The 25,512-nt window shown below is 29.7% G+C and overlaps 1 protein-coding gene across 2 annotated transcripts in view; it reads right to left on the bottom strand.

The window, feature by feature from the left end:
- LOC107439555 (calcitonin gene-related peptide type 1 receptor-like) overlaps positions 1–25,512 on the bottom strand; it is an 87,607-nt gene that overhangs the window by 13,422 nt on the left and 48,673 nt on the right. For both annotated transcript variants that reach the window (XM_071182620.1, XM_071182619.1), the window contains exons 5-10: positions 24,395–24,545; positions 16,229–16,379; positions 11,088–11,148; positions 10,920–10,986; positions 7,747–7,832; positions 5,323–5,461 (exon numbers count right to left, since the gene is read on the bottom strand). In XM_071182620.1, coding sequence (XP_071038721.1) covers positions 5,323–5,461; positions 7,747–7,832; positions 10,920–10,986; positions 11,088–11,148; positions 16,229–16,379; positions 24,395–24,545 — 655 coding nt within the window. The remainder of the gene's footprint in view (positions 1–5,322; positions 5,462–7,746; positions 7,833–10,919; positions 10,987–11,087; positions 11,149–16,228; positions 16,380–24,394; positions 24,546–25,512) is intronic.

Below are 25,512 nucleotides of genomic sequence, written 5' to 3'. Positions count from 1 at the left end.
TTTTAATAATAATTTTTTAATAATAATTTAAAAATAAAAATTATTTTTACTAAAAATAATAACTATTTTTCTCAAAATAATAATTATTTTTACTCAAAACTATAATTATTTTACTCAAAATATTAATTTTCTGATTCAAAATAGTAATTTTAATAATTTAAATAATTGATAAACAATTTTTTAATAATAATTAATCAATATTTTTTCACTCAAAATGTAAAGTGGATTCTAATATGAACTCCAAGGATAAAAAAAAAACTCGAAGCATTCAAATAGTGTTTGGATTGTAACAATATTTTTCAGTACCTATATATACGTTTCTCCTACACGGGGACCACAAAAAGTGCTTATTCCTGTATTCGTGTTGGCAACAACGAATTGACATACCAAAATTGCCAACATGAATGCTTAAAAGTTTATACTTTTCTCATGAGGACTGTAAAAATCTGAAACAAATATTCTATAATAGTTGCCAAAATGTTTCTATAAGAATGCCAAAAAGCTCCGTAATTTTTACCGATGCGGTGTGGTAATAATTTTGGTAAAGTTGGCAATAAAATATGCTTTTACAATAAGCAATTAAAATTCGGTAATTTTTTCATGGCACCTTAGAACATAGTATACAAAACATTTATTCAGTTAAATTTACTTTTCAGTTTCGAAATTTTGCTAAACGTGTGGAAACAAGAACTATAATATTGAAACCAGAATTTACGAAAAACCATTACCATACGAATGGAAAAGTAAGCACATGAATGATTTAAATACCTTATATTGTGGTTTTATTAATCAGAATCATGAATCTTTTTTTTTACCAGAAATGTCATTTTAATGAATGGTAATTAATTAAATTAAGGTAATTTTAGCAGAATGTTTGTTCAGTTTGGAAAGAAATGAAATGTTAATAAAGAATAGTTCATAGCAACAAATTGCGTTCGCGATTAAAATATTATTAAATTGTATGAAGTTTCATACTAATTCATATTAATCATTACAACTTTTAAAATCGCTTCATTTTACTTTTTGCTCAATTAAAGGGCTCCCCCATTTTAAATTATTAATTTTTTTGCGTTTTTAATAGTTATTTTGTCAATATTTCAGCATTTCTCTTTCACTGTCTCCGCATCTCTATTATGTTTTACCACGTTTATATTAACTTGTCTTCGTGTATGTCTGTGCGGGTTGAATTTCGTAATCGATTTTAAACTAGCTTCCCGACTAGCTACAGACTTCAAATTTGGCACACAGTTCAGAATTAGATGACAATGCATGAAAAAGAAGAGAATGAAGACATACAAAGTGAAATAAAATTAAAATTAAAGAAAAATTATTATTTTCGCGATTGTCTTTTGTTGTCGATTCGATTATTTCAAATGAGTGTCACATGTCAGTTGAAAAGTTTTGTGTACAGTGAGTGAAAAAATTGAGATTTTGGAAGTGAGTACAAAAAAAATCAAAACAAAAAGTAATATTTTTAAAAACCACGTTTTTGTAGTGGAGAATAATAATTAAAAAATAATAATTTGAAAGACGAAAAACGTGGGGTGCATTAAATACATAACAGTACATATACACATATACATACACATTTTCTTACTCATACACGTGCTCAACCACATCCACATGCAGATGCATGTACACAAACATATTCCACATCCACATTCAGATACAATTACAGATATACATACACATATTCTCATGAGCACACTAATATGACATTACTGTTATGAATTTCATGCTCCCCACGTTTTTCGTTTTAAAAATTTTTTTTTTTTTAATTATTATTCTCCACTACGAAAAAGTAGTTTTGAAAAATATTATTTTTTATTTTGATTTTTTAATTATTACACTAGCTAAAAACAAGATTAAAAAATGAGGATATCAAGGAAGGATAAAAAAAAAAAAAAATTCCTACTACAATGACTAAATCGTAACGTTTAATACAAGGAAAAAGTTGGAAAAACTTTGCTAAAAAACTCCCCACCATAAATTTTGAAATAATTAGGATTTCGAAGAAAACTTAATCAGATTCATAAATAAAAATAATCCTTTCAGCATGTCTAATTTTAACTCTATTATTTTATTTCTTCGGCTGCGAAGCGGCCCGTGTGGTATATTTTACTTCAAGTTTAACAGTCTAACTAATTATTGAAAGTTATTTTTTTATTCCATTGTACTCCCTGTACATTTTCCCTAAACATTCTTAATTTTAAGTTTCTGATAATCGCAGTTTTTGTGTATCAATTCAACATGTAAAGTAGAAACATTCAACACCCAAAACAGTTGTTATGGCGCCTCTTGCGAAATGACAAAATAGGAAGATGTTATATCATAGCCAGATAAATCAAATAAGATAACATTACCGTTTAAAATATTCATTTCTAAGCAATTTGCTTTATTTTAAATCAGGAATACATAAACTATCATTAATAATGCATGCCGATAAGGGATTTATTTCTAATCATTATCGAACTATAAGAGAACTACGCATACATTTACGTCTGTTTTTTATTAAAGTCTTAGAAAACGCGTATTGTATTTCTCGCTGCATTAAAAATTGAAAAGCTTTGCGTTGTGCTTGAAACAAATCCTAATATAAAGCAGAACAGAAAGCCAGATATATTTTTTAGGAAAATTTCAATTTAAAGTAGAAAGGGCAACGTTAAATGAAAAGCACGGTATGTATTTTAAAGTGAATGTAAAATCAAATTTCAATACCGTTTTTTATTTTTTTTTTATTCTGTCCCAGTGGAATGAATATGTATTCTAAAATCTTTTTTTTTCTCAGTGAATATCTGTTTTTCTTATAAACATAAGAAATCTTTTGTTATGTGTCAAAAAAATTCCTCAGATGGAAGAAAAATGTGCTTTAGTTATGGAGATGTATGTTCGCCCACGTCTGCAGTTTAGTTTAAATCATTTCAGAAAACAGTTACTTTTCCTCCAAAAAAAATCACATATTTTAGATGTACTTCAAAAAAAAAACAGGTTTCGAAGATACGCTAAAAAAGCTTGATTGTTCAAAAGCAAGAACAATTAATTTTCTTTCGAAATTTCAATTTTACTGTTTTCTGAATTTTTTTAAAATACGTTTCCCTTATTTATTAAAAATTAATTTCTTAACTTTTTTTCACCTAAATTTATTTGAGTAGAAAAAAGCATTTTTTTACTATAAAATTTATTGTTTTTCATTTACTGGTTTTTATTTTGTTAGACATTTGAATAAACATTGGAAAAACTAGTTTTTTTCAATAATACTTTTTTTGCTTAATTCTGATTACATTGTCACTGATAGTGTTTTTCCTAAACTAGGTTCTAATTAAAATTCCGAAAAATATCGCCGACGAGCTTCTCACTCGGGAGGTAGCTCTAAATATGCATTTACGAAGATGGACATACAGCTCAAGAAGCATATTTAAAGAAATGGGAAGAGATCAAAATTAATATTTAAGAATATGATCACAGCTTAAAACTTTGCCAAATGAAAAAACTTGAGCCGTGGTGGGATAGCGTGTTCGTCTCCTAATGAGGTGAATCGGGTTTAATTCCAGTGTTGGTTGGTCGATACGAATTCCACACATGGCTCACACCAACCACAGTGCTGGCGAAAAATATTCTCAGTGGTAGACGAATCGTGAGTTAGAGTTTTTTCTCTCCATGCTAACCGTGGGAGAGTTTCGTGGGGGTTTTCCTCTCCCTATAACGCAAATGCGGTTATTTACACCATAAAGCATTCCACGAAGGTAAACTTCTCCCAATACTTGATCCTGGAATTCCCCTGTCTTCTGGATAGGGTTCAAAATCATAAGGCTACTGAGTTGAACATTCGTTGTCGTAAACTTAAAATTGGGTTGGCTGTTCAACGACGGTTATAAAATGCCTTTTCTTGCATAATTTTGATTTGCGTTCGAAATTTTACGATATTTCAGTTCGTCATGAATTATGCTTTGCACGCTTCCATAACTCATCGCTGTCATAGCACTGATTTCTCGATCGGCAATTAATTCGTCATCGTTATAAATAGGGTCACAAACTTGGTAATTTTTCTTTGCATTCGCGGTCGAAGACCTAGAAACAAGTACTTCTTTACGCCTTTTTTTTTTAAATAAATTGTGCCATTTGCATACTTCAGCCCTTTAACAGAATTCCATTGACAAACTATGCAGATAATCCTTGTAAACTTTCAATAGGTTTGGCATTTTCTAATGTTAAAAATTTAATTACTATGCGCTGTGAACTGTATTAGGAACGTTGCACTCACTCATGATTCAACGCACTAGAAGGAGAACTAAAAACCACAAAACAATTATTTTAACTCTAGATAAGTTCTATTGTTTCCATGACTGAGAGAATGAAAATCGTCTGCTACAATTAAAATAATCTCTCTTATACTAACGTCTCTTCGTACATACTAACTCCTCGTACATACTAACGGTCACTTCGCATTTTATGAAAATATCACTTTGAAGAAAAGTCATTGTGAAATTCAAAGATGAGCGATCGATTAAACAATAACAAAAAATTTTATTTCAGTTCATTAGGCTTACAACTGCCTTCAATGGATTCTTCGAACAAACTATTTTTTGTTTACATTATGAGAACGCCATCTAGTGGCATTCCGCGTCAGTCATAGTATTGTGAATATGAAAAGCATTTGTAATTTAATTTTTAACAAATCTTTCCTGGCGCAATGTTGCCAGTCTAGTAGCACATTTTCCGAAAATGTGACAAACCACTCAAAATGTAAAGCTTTTTATTTCTAAAGATCTACCCTTTCTTAGCAACCGCTGTCTGACAACATAGAGTTCAAATAATCATATTTATTAGGAATATATGATTTACGGTCGTTGTGTCTAACATGCTGCCGTCATAAATTTTCAGTCAAACTGTGCTGTAAAAAGTAAAAACAAATTCAACGTTGCTTTGTTTGGGATCATAAAGAATGGCTAAAATTAAGAATTATTCATCAATGTTCATTTACGCTAAGTGTCCGTTTTAAAGCTTAGATGATTCTATACAGCAAGATTACGATATGTATTGTTTAAAATTATACCTTTACTTCAAGATTAAGGCATTTTCATTGAGGGTTTCTTTTTTAATTTCCTTGACACAAAATTAGAAGTTTTGAAAAGCATCCATAATTAATTTTATCTGGGGTGGATTTTTTTTTTCTTCAGAATCACTGAAAAATTCGAGAAGTAAGTAATCGCAGAAGAAAAAATAAGATTGAAATTTACAAAACGAGCAGACTAAAAATGAGGGTATATTCTTGTTTAAAAAGTACGAATATACCTTTAGTGAAAATTTAAATTAATTACATACTTGTAATCCATCCATTGCATAACCGAAAAATGAATAGGCCTCCAAAACAAAACACTCTCCAGATTGTGGTCTGTACATTCCGAAAAAGAAATGCAATCCAAACAGTGGGACAAGTACCAGAGTAGCTCGGACAGCTTTCCTAAAAAGAAAAAGAAACAACCTTTAAATGCTGTGAACATATTGAATGATTAAGGTAGGCAGAAAGTTCCGCAATTGCCCCCTTACCAATGGATTTTTTGCAATCCTTATATATCCCGCAGTGGACTGATCGTTAAGACACGGTTCCCAGCAGATCACCGAAGTCAAGCATCACTGGCTACGGTCAGTGTGCGGGTGGGTGACCACTTGTATTAGTCTGCGTAGGGACGGAGGGTATGCGATATTGGTCCTCGTTAAACTGTTCTACCATAAAGTGCTCGACTTCGCGTGCAGGTCGTTGAGCTACCAAAGTGGGGGTTCCATTCCCTCTGCAGAGGATCAAAATTGTAATGGCATGTCCTCGAATCATCCTCAGGGATGTTTCCCAGACCGTCGCATATAGCACATTGTGCAGTTCTGTTGCGACGTAAATTAACTACAACAACAATCCTTTTATAACTTATTTTTTTATAACAGTCGTTGAACAGCCGACCCAATTTTTGGGCTAAGACAAGGGAGCTCCTGTATCAAGTATTGGGAGAAATTTGCCTTCTTGGAGGACTTTTTTGATGGAACGAAACCGCATTTGCGTTACATGGAGAGAAAGACCACTAGAACCTCTCAAGGTTTAGCCGGACAGTAAAGGGACTCTAACCCATGATCCATCTACCACTGAGGATATTTTACGTCAGCATTGTGTTCTGTGCGAGCCGCGGGCAGAATTCGAATTTATCAGCTGACGCTGGGATCGAACTCAGCGCTCTATCCTTTGAGCCACCGTTGCTCTTTATCACAATGTATCAGAAATCTTTATCACAAATGTATGCATATTAAAGTTCAAAAATCCTTATTTTGTCAAAGAAAATCAACCAAATAACCCGTAAAGAATGCGGTGTTAAAAATATCGAAACTAGTTTGATTACCTGATGGCACAAACAAAAGTCTTTTACCTATCCTTTTACTTCGTCAATCAAACATATTTTAATTTTTCTGTTTCTTTCTATTTACACTGTAAAAAATTGCTTACACCACTTTTGGTGTTGTAGTAAACAAAAATATTTTTTTAAAGTTCATGCAACTGCAATTTTCAGTGTCACGGTTTTATTTATTTATTTATTCATTTTTGCTTGTTTGCTTACTGACAACACACTATTTTGTAAGCATTAGTAATAATTTAATGACTTCATTGCAAAATTATTTCTTAAGAATAAGCACAGTTTTAGTAATGTGTTCCCACTAATTCATTTAAAAAAAATTTATTTTGTATTGTTAGCGCGCCTGACTGCGAAGCCAATGGCTGCGAGTTCGAATCCCGCTCTGAGCATGGATGCTTCTCTTTTTGTGTTGTCCTCTGTTGTGTGTGATGTGTGAATGTGGCCCACCCTATGAACGGGTTTGTGGCAGTGTGGCGTGGGTAATGTTGTTCGCCTCAGTGACTTTGGTTCACAGGTGCCCACTGGGTAACGTAAAATGAGTAACAATTCTGGCTTCTTCTAAGGCGAAGAATAAAGTTAGTGCTCGCCATTTGGAAGAGAAAAAAAACCAGTTCGGTACTTAAAAATATATTTAGTTTACCACGAGACCTATAACTGTATCTATAACTATAAACCAATATTTTTCATTGTGCAGAAATTACTCGTTATATTCATTGGCAATCATTAATGTGTAGGTATTTTTTTTAAACTTCATTCTCGAATACCGAAGGTTGAAAACCGTGAAAAGGTAGCAAAGAATACATTGCACAAAATAATAAACGGACCACCCTAAATAACTTTTGATCTAATGATCGGATTTTCCCGTTCTAGCAGTCAATCTTAATGGCGCGAAAAGGGGACCTGAAACATGGGAATTAATTAGTGCAGACGATATTTTAAATTGCGAAATCAGACACATACACTACTTTCTCTGAATGAATATACCTTTTTTTTCAAAAGAATCGGATTTGTGATCCCTAAAATAGGGGTTATACGTAAAAAGTAAAATTAACATTAAGGGGTCACTAGTCCAAATCCGCCGAAAAAAAGGTATGTTTATAAATAGAAAGTATTTTTGAGTCTGATTTCATTCTTGAAATATCGTCTGCACTAATTAATTAAAATATTTCAGGTCATATCTTCAAACAATTAAGATCAAAAGCTATTCAGGGTGCTCCGTATATTAGTTTTGCGCACTATACATTACAAGGAAGTCATTTTAAATCTGGAACTTTGAAACAACATGCTAATTAATGTAATGAATTTTTTGAAGAACAGATTTCAGATGGATGTAACATTAATTATATTTTACCTGAATTGGCTAGGTTCATTGGCATGAGTTGCTCGGAGCTTTGTCCATAAAACTCTTATTATATTTATTAAAAACATCAGATTCAACTGAAAAAAATTAAGGTAAAATTTTGTAACATTTTAATGTAAATAAAATATCATATCTCATTAACATACAAATACTCTAAAATCGCCTTTTTCTTTTCTTATGCAAACTATTTCTGAGGTAAAAAAGACATTTTTTTTAAATTAAATTTAAAATATTTTTTCTTTTAAAATTTTACTTTATTTTTAAGTTCAATTTTTACCACTTTGTTAAACAATTCCATGCTTCCATAAAAAAATTAAATTCATTTTTTACTAAGCTGGCAAATTTTTTTTCTGGTAATACAGAAAGTATATTTAAGCCGCGAAACAAAATAAAAAACGAACTAAAAATAATTACCTTTTGCATGCACCACTAAGCAACTTCTGAGGGACAATTTTAAAAGAAATTTCTTTTTATTAACAAATTAAAAACTGTGAAAAATGTAACTAACAGAAAAGCAGTGCAATCATGCTACGTAAACTTTTGCCACAGAAGACCCTTTTATGGTTTTTTTTTCTGAGACTCTAATTACAAGCAAAAATATATTCTAGAATTTTTTAATTATAGAAAACAGTCTTATAAGCATTAAAAAATATGTAAGATTATTGGAGTTATATTTGCACCAAAATAAAAAAAAAAGTAGTTTGAAATTGTTTTTCATTCATATTCAAAAATTAACCAATAAGTTATGTTGTCAATTAGAGAAATTTCAGTGGTGAATAACCGATTCTGTTAAATCTAATTAACTGCAAACAAGTGCAAATTTGAAAAAATATATTGTTTAGGAGTGAGTCGTAATTTAAACATTTTACTTTCAACGCAGTAAAAGACTTCAATGTTTCATGCTGCATTTCATAACCGTAAAATGTTAAACAGCTAACTATTATCTTTTTCACTTATTTTGAACAAAATTTATACAAAATAATGTAAGAACTACGAAAAATATGTTTTATAAAATAGCTGCTTAAAAAGGGTTAAATGCAAAAAAAAAAAAAAAAAAAAAAAAAAAAAAAAAAAAAAAAAAAAAAAAAAANACATATAAACCTTAAATTTATTCATCGATAAATTTAGAGTATCCAACAAGGCTTTCGTTGCTTTAGTGTTTTCTTTTTAAAACTTTTTTTGATAACTAACAGGTAAATCCGTGATTAATTGAGAGCCAGAATTTATTAAAAAAATGTATACAAATTTGCCAACGCAATATCAAAATTATAGATTTTTTTTTTAACATTTAAATCCATTATACGCAAAAGTAATGTTAAATAACCTTGCATTTTGAGAAATAGCTATTTCTTCAAAACATGAAAGCTTTTCATGATACACTCTCAGAAGTAAAACTCTCCATTTTGACGATTCAGCAATCCTTAAGCTGTATTCTATTAATTTTGAGAATTCATTTCGCCATGAAATCACGCGATTTGTGACAAAACGCTACACTTAAATATATGGAGAAAATGTTTCCTCATTTCGAAACCTCATCGCAGTGGATTGCGGGAGATTGTTAAATAGAATGATGAAACTATTAGAATGAAGACTAGACGATCGCAAACAGACCTGTATGACGGTCAAAGAGTTCGTATCGTACCGGAAAGATCCTAGGTTTGAAACCCGCTATGGGCATGTGTGTGTAATTTCCTATCTCTTCTTCATGTGTTGTTTTAGCGACATCGTTTGCCTACATGGTGTCGTGTTGAAGTGATTATTAGAAGAGTTAGGTATAGTAGAAGGCGTTTTTTTTTTTTTTAAAAATAAGAATGACGAAATATATATATTTTTATTTTTTCAGAAATGGTGTGGGTTATTTCGTCACTTACAAGGGAAACTAGGGAAGTGTGACTCGCCAATTTTAAAATAAACTAGTGGGATGTATGCCTTATGAGGAATAATTTTCGGGGGCAACATTCGTTTCGGCCCATAGAAGGTTCTGCGAGAGATAAAAAATAATTCAATATATAGAAAAATCGGTATTTTATTACTTCAATGCAGACTATTAGTTATTGTAATTATCTCATACTCCAATTAATTTTGTGGAACTTACTTTCGCGTATTATATAATGCATATTTATTCTCAAAATTGATTTTGAAAATTTTATATATCTGTAGTTTTTCAGAAAAACCTGTTAGGTTAATTTTAAAAAAAAATTGACATCAAATTTTTTTACTTTTTTTTTTCAAAAAATTTTCAAATTTTTTGGAGTATGTAATTGCAAATCAATCAATTAATTAATAATTAATTAATTAATATTTAATTAATAATTAATTAATTAATTTGCTAATTGATTTATTAGTTAGAAAATTAATTAATTAACCAATTAATTACAAATTAATTGGAGTATGAGACAATTACAATAACTAATAGTCTGCATTGAAGTAATAAAATATCGATTTTTCTACACATTGAATTATTTTTTATCTCTCACAGGACCTTCTATGGGCCGAAACGAATGTTGCCCCTTAAAATTATTTCTCATGAAGCATACATACCACTAGTTTATTTTAAAATTGGCGAGTCACACTTCCCTAGTTTCCCTTGTTAGACGAAAGTTTTGTTTAGAGCATACACCAGGAGACAGTTTCGTTAAAAACGAATAAAGTTTTGTGAAATTTGAGCATCTCATTTTTTACAATATACTTTCATCAAGTTACATGTACTATTTACAAAAACTTTTTTTTTTAACAAAACATTAGAGTTTTTGTAACGAAATTATTTTTAACAGAAGCTTTTGAAAACGAATTGAAAATTAAGTTTAATTTTTTATGTTTTCAGAGCTGATTGAGTTCACTAATTACGCTACTTTGATGTAGTTAATGTTTCCTTTGACGAGGAAAAAAAATGGAATGCTAGAAACTATATTGCTGAACAAACAATATGAAGAACAAGGCAGAAACGAACAAAAATTGAGGAAAAATAATTAATAACAATAGCTGGGTTGTGGAATCCGTTTTTTTCCTAAATAAAAATATTTGAGAGACGTTGAATTATTTAAAATTGAATGATTTAAAAAAAAATCACAATTTTAATTAACCATTCTTCAAGAAAAATGTAGAAAATCAATTAAACAAATCTGATATCAATTACTTTTATGACTCACAAAATACATACTTACAATTAAGCTGAGCAAGTTTAAGCTATGAGCTACCCATTCGTATGGCTTTACGGGTACAGCCCAGCATCTAGGAATTTGAAGAAAAGAAAATATTCAAAAAACCATACTGAAATTCTTTTCTTATTATGCAAATTACTTCAATTTAACAAATATATATTTTTTACTTACTGCTCATCTGCAAATGACCATCTTAATATTCCAACTGTTACAACTGGAAAGATTGGAAAAACTGAAGAAAAAAAATCATTAATTTATTAATCTCATATTTTAGACAATATTATAGTATTTAGACAATTTAATATATACAATACAACATAACAATTTCAATATTATGGTAACAAAATCGGCAGCAGTAAGTCCATCCAATTAACTGTAAAATTTACGTTAGGGAACATTTTTCACCTTCGCGGCTTATAAACCATTTACAACTAGTATGGTTAAAAAACCGTAAAAGAGAAATTTAACTGGACATCGAAGATAGTTTAGCTGATAGATAGATGGTGCTGTAAACTATGAGTGAATGAGAGTATCGCATTCTAATAGCCCAGGGCCACAAAATAAGGGGTACAAGATACTGATCCGAAAAAATCCTTATTACGAACTAAGAAGCAGTCAATTCATATTGGCGAAACGCCCCTAGCGACAAAAAATGACATTTTCAGTCATTAGCTGCTAAAAGATTTTCAATCCTTATGCTTTGCCCTACACTGTAAAAAATTCCAGATCAAATTACTGGCACCCTCAGTGCAGCATCCGTAAAATCCATTTCATCGTAGAGTCAATTTTCACCGCAAAATTTTATGTTAATTTTTACGGTAATATAATTTAGTGATCCAATGACAAATAAAAACAACTGATTTGAGGTAATTTTTACAACAATACTGATAAATTTTGCCTCGGCTGCATTAATACAATATATTAATAAAAAGTATTCTTTTTTGCGGTTGTAATAGTGGGAACTGATGATGAGATAATATATTTTCCATTTTTTACGGCTTTTCATTTTTTTTTAAATCTTTGAATATTTTTTATGAACATTTTGTTTATTAACAAAATTGTTTCATTTTAAAAATACATATATTTTTTCCTTGTTTTACCTGGTGTCATTTCTTCAAATATTTATAAGTAGCATTTTTCTTTTAACTTTAATAAAGATAATTGTGCTTGCTTATACACATTGAAAAATATTGTGTCTGTTTATTCTAATTTTTATGTCCGTTTTTTTTCTAATTCTTACATCTGTTCATTCCATTATTATATCTTTTTATTTCAATTATTATGTCTATTTATTCCAATTATTGTATCTTTATCAAAATGTTTATAAATTGCATTTTCCTCCACTTTTTTAAAGATAATTGTGCTTGCTCATACATCATCTGTTTTTTTTTTTTAAATTATTATATCTGTTTATTCTACTTTCTTATATCTGTTTTTCCCGTTATTATACCCTTTAATTGCAATTATTATGTCAGTACATTATAATTATTATATCTATATCTAAATATTTATGAGTTGCACTTTTATCACTTTCTAGTATCTCACAACAGAATTCTAAAAAGGGAAAATAGGCGTTCATGAATCAATTTCGCCCAAATTCATTTTAAATTCTAAATTCCTTTAAAAATCTCGATCACGATAAAAATGCAGTCATCGATATTACTTATAATTAGTTGTCCGAGCTAAATGAGATCGTATAACAGCTTGGAAGTTTAGTAATTTAAATTTATGATGGTATTTAGAACTATTTAGGAAATTATTTTTCTCGAACCATTAATAATTTCGAAACTCTACGGTTATCATTTATGTCAACTTCTTTTTCAGAAAAGCGTCATGTCTGCTCAAGGCCAAGAATTTATATTTTGAGATATATCAAAAGAATGATATATCGCTGCTTGTTATTAAATCGCCCCTTTGGGAGAAATTTATTCTGAAAGAGACAGTTTTTCCTTTCTTAAGTTGGGCGGTATTATAATATTATTATTGATTTTGAAATTTTAATATTATAATATCTCCTATCCACCTTATAATTTTATATAATTATTGATTTTGAAATGTATTGTTTTGAACTTCGAGTTACATATAATAAGTTATATCCAAGTTATATAGAACTAAATATATTTAAATCTAGCAGTAAAATAACTTTTGCCCTTATTGGGCCAGTATTCAAGATACTTGGCTCAATAAGGTTCAAATGCCGTTATTTTTCCGATATTGGCCCTATATAGAATTTTCTGATTCACCCGATATTTTACAGCCGCTTTTCAACCAATATAGGTCCTATATGGAATTATCAGATGCATCTGATATTTTATATCCATTATTTAGCCAATATAGGTTCTACGTTGGCCAATGTAGGCCCTATGCAGGATATTCTAGCACCAATATTGCAAAATATTGACATCCCAATATTGGTCCTTCGGTGCATGTTCTTATAAAACCCATATTGAGCCAATTTTAAGCCCAACTGGGGTCAAGGTATAGTTGTTGCTAGGGATCTTTATCTTCAATCAGTATAATTCTTTTAAACGGGAATGTTTAAATATGTTTTATCGCTTATTAAGTATCTATGGTTTAAGTCATAGGTTTCTAAATTTTTTGGATCACTGCCCACTTTATCAGACAAAAGAACTTCCATGACATCTTACAGAAAATAAAAATAAATAAAAAAATTTTATATTTTTGTTACGGTACACTTTTATAACTAAGCCGTTAAGTTATTTCAAATATACCTATTAATTCTTTTAAAATCAGAAACCTTTTTAAACAACTTTAATGAAATATTTCATGCAAATTTTTATTGTTTGTTTGCACACAAAAAATTTCAACAATTTTGCAGTTTGTTTAAATGTTTAGTTAAATCAGAATAATCATTCCAATACTTTAAAAAAAATGTAGGTAATTGAGTAAAATCCAGTCGAATATTTTAGGCAAAACTATACAATGGAGCCAAACAGCATAATTTTTAATCAACAGTTAAAAACTATATATCAAATACACGAATATTCTTTTAAGTCTTTTCATTAAAATAGCTCTTTTCTGTTTTTGCTAAAATATAATAAATTTAAAGTTATTTTATGTTTAGTTATTTTTGCAAACAAACTGAGACACAAATTTTTTTTAATCATATGTTCAAAAATATTAATGCTAATTTGTTTAAAATTAACTTTTTATTTTAATTCTCATTAAATAAGCTCTGGATACAATATGAAAATATTCGGTGTCAAATAGCTCCAACCTTCGAATGTCAACGTGTCAACGAATTAAACAAAATAAAAACCACATAAATTATTCAAATAAATTTATGAAATCGGAAAACTAAGTAAAAAAATTACAGTAAATATGGAATTAAAATTTTACTATTAACATGGAATTACGATTTCATAGTTAATTTGGGATTTAAATTTTACTGTTAGTAGAAACTTAACAGTTAATATGGAATGAAAATTTTACAGATCATTAGGGATTTAGATTTTACAGTTCATTCCAAAGTTATGATTTCCCAGTTAATATGAAATTAAGAGTTGAAAAATAATATGGAATTTATGTTTTACAGTTAATTTCGAATTAAGAACTTTGTATAGGGACATAGAGCTAAGAGCTTTATGAGAAAAATGAAACTAAGAAATTAGAGTTAAAAAATTTCAGAAGGAAAATGAAATTCGGGACTACTTTCTTGCTCAGTACTTGCAGAAGGAATATGAAATTGAGAATTGCATTTGAGAAATTGAATTGAGAATTTATAGGTGGAAAATAAAATTGAGAAATTTGAGTCTAGATAAGAAATTAGGAACTTAAAAATTGGCATAATGTATTAAATATTTCCAGATGGGTAATGGAATTCGGAACTTTAATTTGAAAATCAGCATTAAGAACTTTCAGTTAGAGTATGAAATTAAGAGCTTATAGCTGGGCAATCGAAATGAGAAAGTTTAGTGGAGAAATAAATGTTAGACTAACTAAAATGTGTATAACTAATTTAATAAATTAAATAAAAAATCCCAATATTTATTAAGAACTTCTTACAATATTTATGCAAAACAATAAAATCGAAATTTGAGTTTTTATGTAGAATTAAGAATTTACAGTTCAGATAGTGCATTAAGGATTTTATAGAGTAAATGGAATCAACTTATAGTTGGTATAAAAATTAAACTTTCAGTAAAAGTATTAAATTAAGAACTTACAGTTGGGCAATGGAAATGAAAACTTTTAATTAAAATAGAAAAATAAAGGTCTACCTAGTTTAACTTATTAAAATGATTATAATTAATTTTATAAATGAAATAAATAAATCACAATAACCATGAAGAATTTCTTACAATTTTTATTCAACTGAATAAAATCAAAATTTAAGTATGGATATAGAATTGAGCATTTATAGCTCGGATAGTGATGTAAGAATTTCCATTGGGGAAATGTAATTAACCTTCAGTTGGTATGGAAATTAAGAACTTTCAATTTGAAATCAATTGACAAAATGGGATAAGAAATGTTTGTAATCCAAAAATTTCTTATCGTTAAAATTAATTTGAAAAGGGTTAGACGGGCGCAAATGTCGCCAATTGTAAGCCAAAAGCGAGCCAAGACGCCAAGTGAAGCGAATAACAAAACAGTCAACACAATAACAGTCGAAAACGTTCAACTACAAACAAATATTTCTTGATAGTAAGAAAAACAAGTTCAACTATAAACAAATATTAATGATTTTCTTTTTTTTTTTAATGGCGGGCACTTGGGGTTCGTCCCATTGGCCACAGAAATGCCAGAACTGCTACTCTCTTCTCGTCACCCACTGGGCACCTGTGGCGAAGCCACGGCGGTAGAGCAGCGTCGCCCACGTCACACAACCACAAACCCGTTTACAGGGCGGGTCACATTCACGCAATCACACACAAAGGAGAAAGGACATAGAACACAGCAAGAGAAAGAAACATCCATGCCCTGAGCAGGATTCGAACCCGCGGCCAATGGCTCCGCAGTCAGACACGCTAACCACTCGGACACCTGGTCGGCATTAATGAATTGTAAACAAAGCAGTTTTCCCCAAAAAGAATGCTTATACTAATTGGTTTGCAAAAGTTAAGATGGAAGAAAGAAAGGAAAGCGTGCTTTGTTTTAAATTAATTAAGAGAATCGAGCACGTGGATCCAAAGCTAACATTCCGTTTATGGTTGTAAAAAAATTGGTGAAATTCTACATTATTTGGCAATTTTTCGCTTGAGCCCGGCTAACGAAAAAGTACCAAGAGTATCATTGCCTGAATAAATACATCTTAATAAATTGTTTTACGAAAATCATATTATACTTACTCCATCCAATGAAATAAAACATAAGAAGTGACTTCTGTTCAGCGAAAGCAGCTGCAATCAGTTTATGGAGATAAAATCCTTCACAAAACATCCACATGTATGTGCACATCCTAGAATACTTTGTACAGGTATACAGAATCCTGCAAGATACCTATTAAAAAAAAAGAAGCATGTATGTTTCACTCAGATCATTCTCATTATCTAATTAGAATGTTTTAAAATTATCTAAGACAACAGGCAATCCAATGAAATACGTTTTATCCCACATAGTAAAATAAGGTTTATTTTAACTCAGCAAAAACTTTTTAATGTAAATTTGAAAAGGTTTGTTATGCGGTTTACGTATAAAACTTCTGACCTTAAAACAAGAACTGCGACAATCTGTTCTATTCTACGCACATTACCCTAATCAAAAACCTTGGAAAACAACCCATATAAAAACCTTAACTGGAGGTTGACTTCAAGAGTGAAAAACATCCTTTAATAAAGCTAGTCTCAAGGCGAAAATAATCTTAAATCTAGATAATTATAAGGTTTCTTTTCGTAGTCTTGCATACTCAGCTAAAATCTACCTTGTCTTGAAATTTTAATGGACAATGCAATTGGGTATAATATGAAAAAAACACAACTACTTCGATTTAGTAGGAACAACATATGACGCAATGCTAATCGAATGGAATTTAGTTGTTGTTTATTTAGTTATTGTTATTAGTAGTTGTTGTTATTTGTTTTAGTTGTTGTTGTTTATTTAGTTGTATTTAGTTTCAATAACTTTTCTTTATAATGCAATAAAATCTGGCGAGCAGCTATTTAAACGATCGAACACTTCGTTTGTTTATTTGTGGCTTGAAGTTAGGCTCGCAGAAAATGCCGTTCATGGGTTAAATTTAGTAGGAACAACACAACCTGTGACGTAGGCTATATTATACCCAATTTGATCCTATCGCTAGTGTGACGTCAGCCAAAACATCATTATGAACCTAAGTGACAATGCTTTTTTAAGAAAGCTTTAAAAAATAATTTTAAATCTTTTTAGTATGAAAGGTTTGAAACTACAATATTTTTGGTTTATTGAAAAAAGGTTTTTAGTACAAATATTTTTGTAACAATAAAAAGAAAATTAAGAAGCAAGGTTGCCGTAAGGATACATGCTTTCTGGGATCTAACTAGAATATCTGTATTAAGTACAACGCTCAAAAAAATAAACGGACCCTGAATAACTTTTCATCTAATGATTAGACCTTCACGTTCTAGACCTCAATCTCAATGGTTCGAGGAAGTGGCGTCAAATATGCTAATTAATTAGTGACCCCGATATTTTAATTTACGAAATCAGACACGAAAGCGTACTTTCGCTGGATGAACATTAGGCGGATTTGGATTACGGATTCCCAAAATTTAAAGGTTATTCTCAATTTGGGAAATAAGGTTCCAATAATTTTGTCTAAAGAGTGGTCCCCTAAGTTTGGACTTCTTAGCGTTAATTTCACTTTTTGCACCTTTCGTACATATCTCGAGAACTGTTTAAGCGAATTGAAAAAGGAAATTATAAAACTCGTTGATACAAAACATACAAGGAATAACTTTTAATAAACATTTATTATTTAATTTAGTATTAGTCAAAAAATATTTAATTATAAGTTGCAAAATTTTTTTCATCATTTTAAAGAATGCGAATTTTAGAGAAATCAGTCAAATAGATTTAGAGAAATCGAATTTTAAAAACGTATTCGTTTTAAATACATTTTTGTGTCTAATTTTGTTATTTAAAATATCGTCAGTACTAACTAATTAGCACATATATGGTCATTTTCTCGAGCCATTAAGATTAAGTCCTAGAACGTGGTGATCCGATTATTAGATCAAAAGTTGCCAAGGGAGGTCCACTTTTTTTTCTTTTTCGTGTACTATACATTGTAATAAAATTCGGAACCTTGTTTTTCACATTAATATTTATTAAGTTATAGTGATTCAGCAAACTGTAATTATTACAGTTTATCAGAATTTTTGTTAAGTAAAATTTTACAATATTAAGCACTGGCACCCTTAGTGCTGATACTTCTTACTTTAATTTGATCCAAAATTGTTGCATTAAATAAAGCCTTCATTTATAATATTAGTCGTTTAATATTTTGCATATAAATCAAAAATGAAATTCATTTTATAATTTCCGTAAAAACCAAATAAAGCAACTATTTTAGTTGTGTTAGCTATAGTTATAGCCAAATTCAACGTAATCCTACAGTTGTTGCACATTTTAGCCAAATATAAACCACTTAATTAATAATTCGTAATTAATTGTTTTGTGATTTTTCCTTTTTCACAAATAATACATGAAAACTAAATAATAAAATATAATCCAAAATCAACAACAAAAATAAGTTTTCTTCTATTATATATTTTGGTGTAACAAACCCATTCACCTTCTTACATCCACCGATTAGCAGTTTCTTTTTACAAAAATTTAATGTCATTCAATAGAAAAAAAAGAGATATGCTTGAGAAAAAAAGGTATGATCAAAACTACCAGAATATTATAAAATTTAACATGTTTGGCTCTGGGAACATTAAAAACCTCGGTAATTTTAAACGAAACGCTTTGGTAATGATTTTGAAAAATTTAACAAGAAAATGTAGTTCTATAATGCGTGATAAAATTTGGTAAAAATAGTAATCTTATCATAAACATTAGAGCGTGGAATGCAAATCATTTACCAGATTTAATTTCCTTTTAAATTTTTTTTAAATTTGTGGTTATAAGTACTATAATTTTACGAACCAGAATTGGCGATAAACCGTTACCATATGAAAGGAAATGTTACCAAATGTTAATACTAAATATTTTTTTGCGCAGAATTATGGATTTCTTTACCTGAAATATCATTACTATACTGTACGAAAACTTTGCCAGATTTGTTTTTCGCCGTATAAGTTTTAATTAATTGCTATCAAATCAATAAATTAGTTATGGATAATTCGAGGTGTAAATAAATTTTTAATTACTAAGGTCAACTATTCGTAATTGGGTGATTAATTGATACTCGTGTGACGCATCGATTTTACTTTTAAAAAAAAACGTAGTAAACTTTAAACATCAATATTAAACCCATTATCTATCATTTTATTCAATTACTAGCAAATCAACAAAATAGCTTTGGAAAATGCAAGTTGAAGATAAATTTTTAATTAAGAAGTCAACAATTCGTAATTGGATAATTAATTGATACCCGGGTGATGCATCTATTTTACTTTGAACAAAAAAAGAACTCAGTAACTTGAAAAAACTATTTTAAAACCACTATCTATTGTTTTAATCAATTACTATCAAATCAATAAAATAGTTATGAATATTGCAAGATGTGGCTAAACTTTCATTTTTCTAAGTCAACAATTCGTAATTGGATGATTATTTGATACTCGAGAAGAACTTTTCAAACTTGTATAATATATTTTAGCTACCTCATCTAATAATAAACTACTATCAAACCAATAAAAGGCATATTAAACAATTGTAGACATTGCAAAATGTATCAAAAACTTATACTATTGAGTCAGTTAGTTACTCAATTGATACTCAAGTTATATAGCTCCAATATTATTTTACTTTTCACAAATACCTCAGTGGCCAACAAGCATTCATTTTAGCTTCATTAATAATTTTTGGCTAGATACTATTGAGACAAAAAAAATCGTTACCGTTTTCACAAGTATTAACTTAATTTATGCTATCAAAGCAATGATTCTCTTTTTAAACACTTAATTGATACTCAAGTCACATTTCTCAATTTTTTTATTAAATTGAAACAGTATTTCAACAGCATCAATAGTTAACCAATGATTTGGGTTATCAATTTCAGTCAAATAGTAATAAAACTGCTAAACAGACTTTGCACTTGGGGCCTTTAATAAAATTTCAACTACTAAGGCGAAATTTCCTATTTGGACTCTTAATAGGTACTCAAGTGCTTTGTTTGTTTTATATTTATCAAAAATTAAGTGACCTCGAAACGTTATTTTAACTACGTTAATAGTTAACCAATTTTTGAGTGTCAGTTTCAGTCAAATAACATAAAATCATTTAAACAGTCTGTAACCAACTTCTGAGGCAAAAACTTATATTTGGATTCTTAATTTATAGTCAAGTGATACTTCTCAATTTTTATAATTTAAGTTTTTTTAATAATTAACAAAAGTTAGCGACCTATAAACGTTATTTTAACTGCATCTTTAGTTAATCATTTTTGTATATATCCGTTCAGCATATTAAAGCAATTAAACAGACTTCGCAAGCCTTGCCTAAATTTTAACTAGGAAGACAATAATTCATATATGTATGCTTAATAGATACTTGAGTCACATGCTACTTTTAGTTAAAATAGTGACCTAAAAATTATTTTTTACATAAAAATCTTACTTTTAAAATATTATTTCAGCTTCTACTCGCGTTACGTTTTGCAAATATCATGAAAACCTAAACTCACATTTGTTTATGAAGTATATCTAAAAAATATTTGGAAAAAAAGGACTCTTTTTTACTATATTTTTATTCAATGTTTCTTTATTGACGAGAAAACTTTTTACGTATGTATTAATTTTACAAAAGTCTCATAAATAAATCGTAAATATTTTATAGCTTGTTGATTCACTTTTTTTTTACTAATCTTTCTTTGAGAAAACAAATCATAACTAGCTTTATCGGACCAAATGTCAGTGTTCTCAGCCTTTTAGATTCGAGTAAACAATTTTTGAACTTCCTGTTGCCAAGTCATTATATTTAAACATTACTTTCAAAAAAAAAATCTTGAGAATAAATAAACAAATAAAAAAACAAGAGCTCTCAAGTTTTATTTTGAAAACAATCTTGACGATTCATAGAAAATGTCGTGTTCTATGTTTATTTCTCCATGTTTATCTCAAAAAAGATCAAAAGAGGGAAGTATGGTAGGGCTTTTAAATTGAAATGGGGAGACCAGAAGACGATAGATTCTTTTCTAAGAAAAGCTGACACATTTACATGAAGATGGGTAAACTTAAAGATAATTATGTCCTTTTCAATTTTTATGGAAGCCATTACATAAACTTCTCGTAATGTTATTTATTTGATGTATTATTTAAATAGTGCCCATATTTCATAAAATTTAGGTGGAATTAAAAAAAAAATTAATTTTACTTTTTAGTTCATATCCACCTATGAAGCACTCGAGCTGTTTCAGCAATGCTTAATAAAAGTGGTATTTAGTCTAGATGTAGTAAAGCGGGAACTAGGTTAAACCATTTACAGCATCACGTGGTGGAAGATTGCTGATTCATCTCGAAAGGGGTATGAGATAGGGGAAAAAGAAAATTAAAAGGTAAAATACAGATCGCAAAGTAAACAAAGATATCACCCTATGTTCGAATTTTGACAAACTCATTGACAATCTAAATGGCTCAAAATAGAGATCACAAATATGCTAATTAGTTAATCAATTTACTATTAGTTAATGAAACACGTGCGTTTCTTTGAATGAACATACCGCTTAAGCAATGTAGTTGAACTTCGAACCAACGTCCAAATATGGATGGGGTAGCCACAATCTAATAATATTGTCACAGTTAGAGATGAGACTGGCTCAGCCCGAGTCCGGGCCTGACTCGGACTCGTAAACCGTTTTATTAGAGCAGTGGTGACTCAGGGGGTAGAGTATTCACCTTCCAATGAGGTGAATCGGGTTCGAATCCCAGCGATGACTGGGCGATACGAACTCCGCATCCGGCTCGCACCGACCACAGTGCTGACGTAAAATAACCTCAGTGGTATACGGATCATGGGTTGGCGTTACCTTGCCGTCAGACTAACCATCGGTTGTTTTCGTGGTTTTCCTCTCTACGTAACGTTAGTTCCATGTAGCTGGTTAGTTCCATCAAAAAGTCTTCCATGAAGGCAAATTTCTCGCAACACTTCATTCAGGAGTTCCCTTGTCTTCTGGATTAAGTCGAAATTACAAGGCTACGGAGTTGAACATTAGCAGTCGTAAACCAAAAAAAATTGAGTCGGCTGTTCAACAACGGTTATAAAAAAATAAGAACCTTTTTATTACTTTTAAACAAACATTTGGTTCGCTTATTAAGTATAGAAAACTTAAAATTTATAAGGTATAAAAATTTTTATTGATCTGCTGCTTCTGTTGTTTTGCTTTGTGAGTCGAACACTAATTGACAAAAGATTTTTATTCGGCTGAAGAGTTTGATTTTAATCTCTAATTTTTGTTATAGTCATCTTAGAGTTTCAGTATTTCTAGTTCCACTCATTCTCTTTCACAGGTTGGTGATCAAAAAGGTTTTAAGGTCTGAGTGACGAAACCACATTATTTGGCCTTTATAGTTTTGGCTTCTGAAATTTGAGCCATCTATTGTTAATGTCACTTTCTGAGCATTTACTCGTCATATCTTGAAATGTTTCAAAGATAACTAGTTATTAACTAGTTCATAACTAGTTATTAGAATGCTTTTATCTAAAAATGATTCCACGTAAAAAAAAATTTTTCAATACTTTTATTTATAATTTATAATTATTTCATTTAATAAGGTTCGAAAGAAATATTGAATTGTAAGGAACACAAATTTTTAAAACTTTGTAAATTTTTAAAGAAATCAGCTAAATTTTTTTCTGAGCCATAAAATTTCAAAAATAACATGTTTTTAAAATTCTATGTCTCAAAAACTATTCGTCCGATTTCGTTAAAAATTTTTATGTAGACATTTAAAATTACATACTTCAAACCGATATGAAAATCTGTAGATTTAATCAAAAAAATTCTCTGATCCTAATTGAATAAAAATATAAAAAAAATATCATTAAATTTTTTTTTAAAGTGAATTACCTAGAGATGAAAAAATTTTATAATAGTGAGCAAACACTTTGTAATTTCGCTTTGAAACTTCCTGAGATATGGCAAACTGCGTAGATAATGAAATTAACATGAAGAGCCACAACTTTCAATAGCTTTCCTGCCGAAACTATTCTGACCATATTTCTCAGATTGCACATACTTCCCGAATTTTAATAGTAAAAAGTCCTAATCTGTTAAAAAAAAGTTAAATTTATTCAAAGGAAGAACATTTTTGTATATGTTTCTGTAACTTAATAATAGTTAGCACTAACTATCCCCTTTTGGACCATGATCTCATATAGGTAGTCACGTGATTCTCCTTTCACGGCACGATGCATGAAACGACCTTTACTGACTCCAGTGGCCTAAGGTCACTCGGACATGATCTCAATTCCATAATCTCATATTAGCAGGTATGCACATACTCCCATAGCGTTCGGTAAGGTTTTCGGGGTTTTCCTCTCCATGTAACATAAACGCGGATTTGTTCCCTTTAAAAGTCCTCCAGGAAGACAAGCTTTTCTCAATGCTTGATCAAAGAGTTCTAGTGTCTTCGGGGTTGAGTTCAAAACTGCAAGGCTACGGAGTTGAACGCTAATAGGTTTTAACGCAGAATTTTGACGATTGTTCAACGCCTTTTATAAAATATAAAATTAAATAGTCGCTCAGCTTTCCAAAATCCTATCATTAGAACGCAAGCTATTTGAGGTGATATTTCTTTCATTTTGGACTCTGTACAGCAGCGATTTATAGCAGATTTGTGCATTACTGTTCTTGAAAAGAACGTCAAAAACACCGTTATTGATGTAACAGCGTAATTCTTTTAATTTAGAATAAGCAGTTCGTGCAAACTTTTTTAAACTCGTTTACCACTTTTTTTTAGACATTTTCTTTACAAAAATAGCTTCATCTCAACAAGACCCCGAGTTATTATCCTTTTCTTTTTCCAAGAAATCTCACAACTTTATTTTTAAGAAGCTTCCGACGATTTTTTTTTAAGAATAATTGTCAAAGTCGAGATTTTAGGTTTAGTGCAAGAATTTCATTTTGAGATTTACGTAAAACCACATAAGAGTAAAATAATTTATTTTTATTGCACTAACCAGATTTTTTTTTCTTTTAAGAATACTGGGAAAAGATCTCTAGGAATGTTTTAAGCGAAGCAGAATGTAAGTGTAAATTTCATAAGAAACGTAAAGAAGCGTCTCCAATAAAATATTTGTATTTGTGTTATTTTTCTTTTTTGAAAAGGTGGTAAAAGTCACGTTTGTTATTGTCAAAATAAAGCACTCACAAAGTTTTCTTCAAGAATTGTTCTTCTATTTCCTGAGTTTTCCAACTCGTCCAGCATGACAGTTGCCTTGAATGCTATTTCCAAAGCTGCATTTAACAAGAGGGCAATGAATAAGTTTTTATGCATGGTGATACGATGAACTTGAAGCTGCCTAGTAAAATAAAAAGAAGGAAAAAAACAGTGCATGAAAAAAGTTTATAAACAGCTTAAAAATATTAAAGTATAAAATATTGTGAATATGTTAATAAAATATTGTGAATATGTGAATTAGTTGAATCAATTTGAATAGGTTGAAAAAAGCAATAAGAAAGGTTGAATAGGTTGTAAAAATAATACGAAAAAAATAGTTGAATCAGTTTGAATAGGCTAAAAAACAATAAGATAAAAGTAGTTGAATCAGTTTGGTTGAAAAAAACAGGAAGAAAAAAGTAGTTGAATCAGCTTGAATCGACAGGAAAAAAAACAATTAGAAAAAAGAAGAAACAACTAAATCACATTGAATAGGTTGGTGAAAAAAAAATTCCCAAAATGGCTAATGATTTTTTAAAAAAAACGATTAAAAAAGGAATTAAAAAAGAGATTTTTGCACAATTTGTAGAATTTGCAATTTGCTCACCAAATTTCAAAATTAATTCCAAAGTTTTTCAATAAAAGTCACTGCTAAGTGAGAAAAACTATTAAACAATAGATATATTTTTTTTTCAAAAAATATAACAGCATCTGCAACAACATAGCGCAACAAATTGGGGGAATAACATTGTAAATGCAAAATAAAGCTGTGTCCAACATGGCAGTAGTTTTGAATGCAAATGTGTATTTAAAAATAAAAAAAAGAAAGAATAAATAATTATGCAAGTTGATGAAACTCGAAGCAACTTTGTAAAAGTAAAACAGCCTTTTCAAGATTGCATAAATAACGTAGTGCAAAAGTAAAATACTATGAATATGATTACAAACAAATTAGATTAGTTTTAAAAGCTTGTTAAAAATTACTGCTAGTCCTGAAAATGACTGATGATTTTAAAAACCTATTAAACAAGAATAAGAAGAGATAAAAGTACGTTTTTCTATATATATATATATATATATATATATATACAGAAACTTTAATGCTTTAG

The sequence above is a fragment of the Parasteatoda tepidariorum genome, chromosome 6 (genome assembly GCF_043381705.1).
Source record: "Parasteatoda tepidariorum isolate YZ-2023 chromosome 6, CAS_Ptep_4.0, whole genome shotgun sequence".
NCBI lineage: Eukaryota > Metazoa > Arthropoda > Arachnida > Araneae > Theridiidae > Parasteatoda > Parasteatoda tepidariorum.
This window is presented reverse-complemented; position numbering and strand designations above follow the sequence as displayed.